At 33.8% G+C, this 1461-nt stretch overlaps 1 protein-coding gene across 12 annotated transcripts in view; it reads left to right on the top strand.

Moving 5' to 3' along the window:
* LOC106870346 (muscle M-line assembly protein unc-89) overlaps nucleotides 1-1196 on the top strand; it is a 151749-nt gene extending 150553 nt beyond the window's left edge. For all 12 annotated transcript variants that reach the window (XM_052977071.1, XM_052977070.1, XM_052977075.1 and 9 more), the window contains 2 exons: nucleotides 171-245; nucleotides 1063-1196. In XM_052977071.1, the coding sequence (XP_052833031.1) occupies nucleotides 171-245; nucleotides 1063-1163 (176 nt within the window). In that variant the 3' untranslated portion in view covers nucleotides 1164-1196. The remainder of the gene's footprint in view (nucleotides 1-170; nucleotides 246-1062) is intronic.
* The last annotated feature ends 265 nt before the right edge of the window (nucleotides 1197-1461 follow it).

Genomic DNA, 1461 nt, shown 5'->3' with positions numbered 1-1461 from the left:
AATAATAATAATATTTGTCTCTTATCAAGAAACAAAACAGTTTATATAGGACTGCAAAAGAAGTGCTCAAATATAAATATCTGTGTGTGTGTGTGTGTGTGTGTGTATTTTTCTTATCCATTTCCATTTACTTACTTTCTCTGATAATCTTTTGTGAAATCTGTTTGCAGAATGTACTGAAACAAAAACTGTATCAGCTGATGGAACTACAACTACAGTGACCAAAATGACCAAAATTGTATCAGGTATCACTCTGATGTACCCTGTCTCTTTCACAACATCCACTTTTATTCCTACCTAACCTAATCCTGCTCCTTAGCCATTACACAAATGTAGCTCTGTGGTTAACCATATGGTTTGCAGGTTCAATCCCATTGCCCTGCTTGGAACCTTTGAGCAAGTGTCTTCTCCCATAGATTTGGGTCAACCAAAGTCATGTGAGAGGAATTTGGTTGAAAGAAACAATATGGAAGTCTGTCACTGAATGCCAATTCCTGTTCTCTGATGGCAAATTTATTCAGTCACCCAGTTTACTACATTTAGCACAGTCCACTCTGTTCTTAGCATTTGAGCTGGGACTCTGATCTAAGGATAACTACTTTTCTTCCTTCCACCAACCTTGAAGGCCTCTCCAGAAGAAATCACAAGCACTGACCTTTTCCTTTGACTAAACTATTAAAAAACACATAGAAATAACTTTTTAATCTTTTAGACTCTTTTTTTTTTTGCATTTTATTCACTCCTTTTTCTTCTTTCCTTATGAAATTCATGGAAATATTTCGAAGCCAATGATGGTGACTCCTCTACACAATTACCCAATCTGTTAGATATATCGATTAACTGAGAAGATTCTTTTAAGAAGTTTCCTACTATTAATAAACCCAAGTGTGTTTTAGTTCTTTGTCCTCCCATTTAATCATTTTCTTTTTACCTTCTCAGCTTCATGACAAATATTTAAAGCAGTCTGTTTGGTTAAAAACTGCGATAAAACTTCAGATTTTTTTTTTTTTAAACTATTTTTTTGATTTTTTTTTTTATCTTCATTGCAAAATTATGTTTCAGGCAATCCCTCAATGAGTTCTACAATAATTGCTGGTGGTGCTGGATCACAAACCACAACAACTGAAGTAAAGACTGCTGCAGGTAGGCACATGGCCAACTGACCATCTACTAGCAAATTTGATCTCCTTCTCAGTATTGTCAAAACCTGATCCTCAGTCTTCCTTTTTAATCTCAATCTTCCTTTTTAATCTCAATCTTCCTTTTTAATCTCAATCTTCCTTTTTGGATTTTTGACATGTTCTAACGCTGACATCTCATTTTGATCTTTGATTTTATAGTTTAATCCTAGAACCATATTTGAACTTTGACCTATATTTCTTAGACTTTGATCTCCAAACCTGTTTTGAACTTTGACCTTTATTTTTCAAACCTAATTTTTCTCTTTATTTTTTTTACCTA

This window comes from Octopus bimaculoides, chromosome 26 (assembly GCF_001194135.2).
Source record: "Octopus bimaculoides isolate UCB-OBI-ISO-001 chromosome 26, ASM119413v2, whole genome shotgun sequence".
NCBI classification, from domain to species: domain Eukaryota; kingdom Metazoa; phylum Mollusca; class Cephalopoda; order Octopoda; family Octopodidae; genus Octopus; species Octopus bimaculoides.
This window is presented reverse-complemented; position numbering and strand designations above follow the sequence as displayed.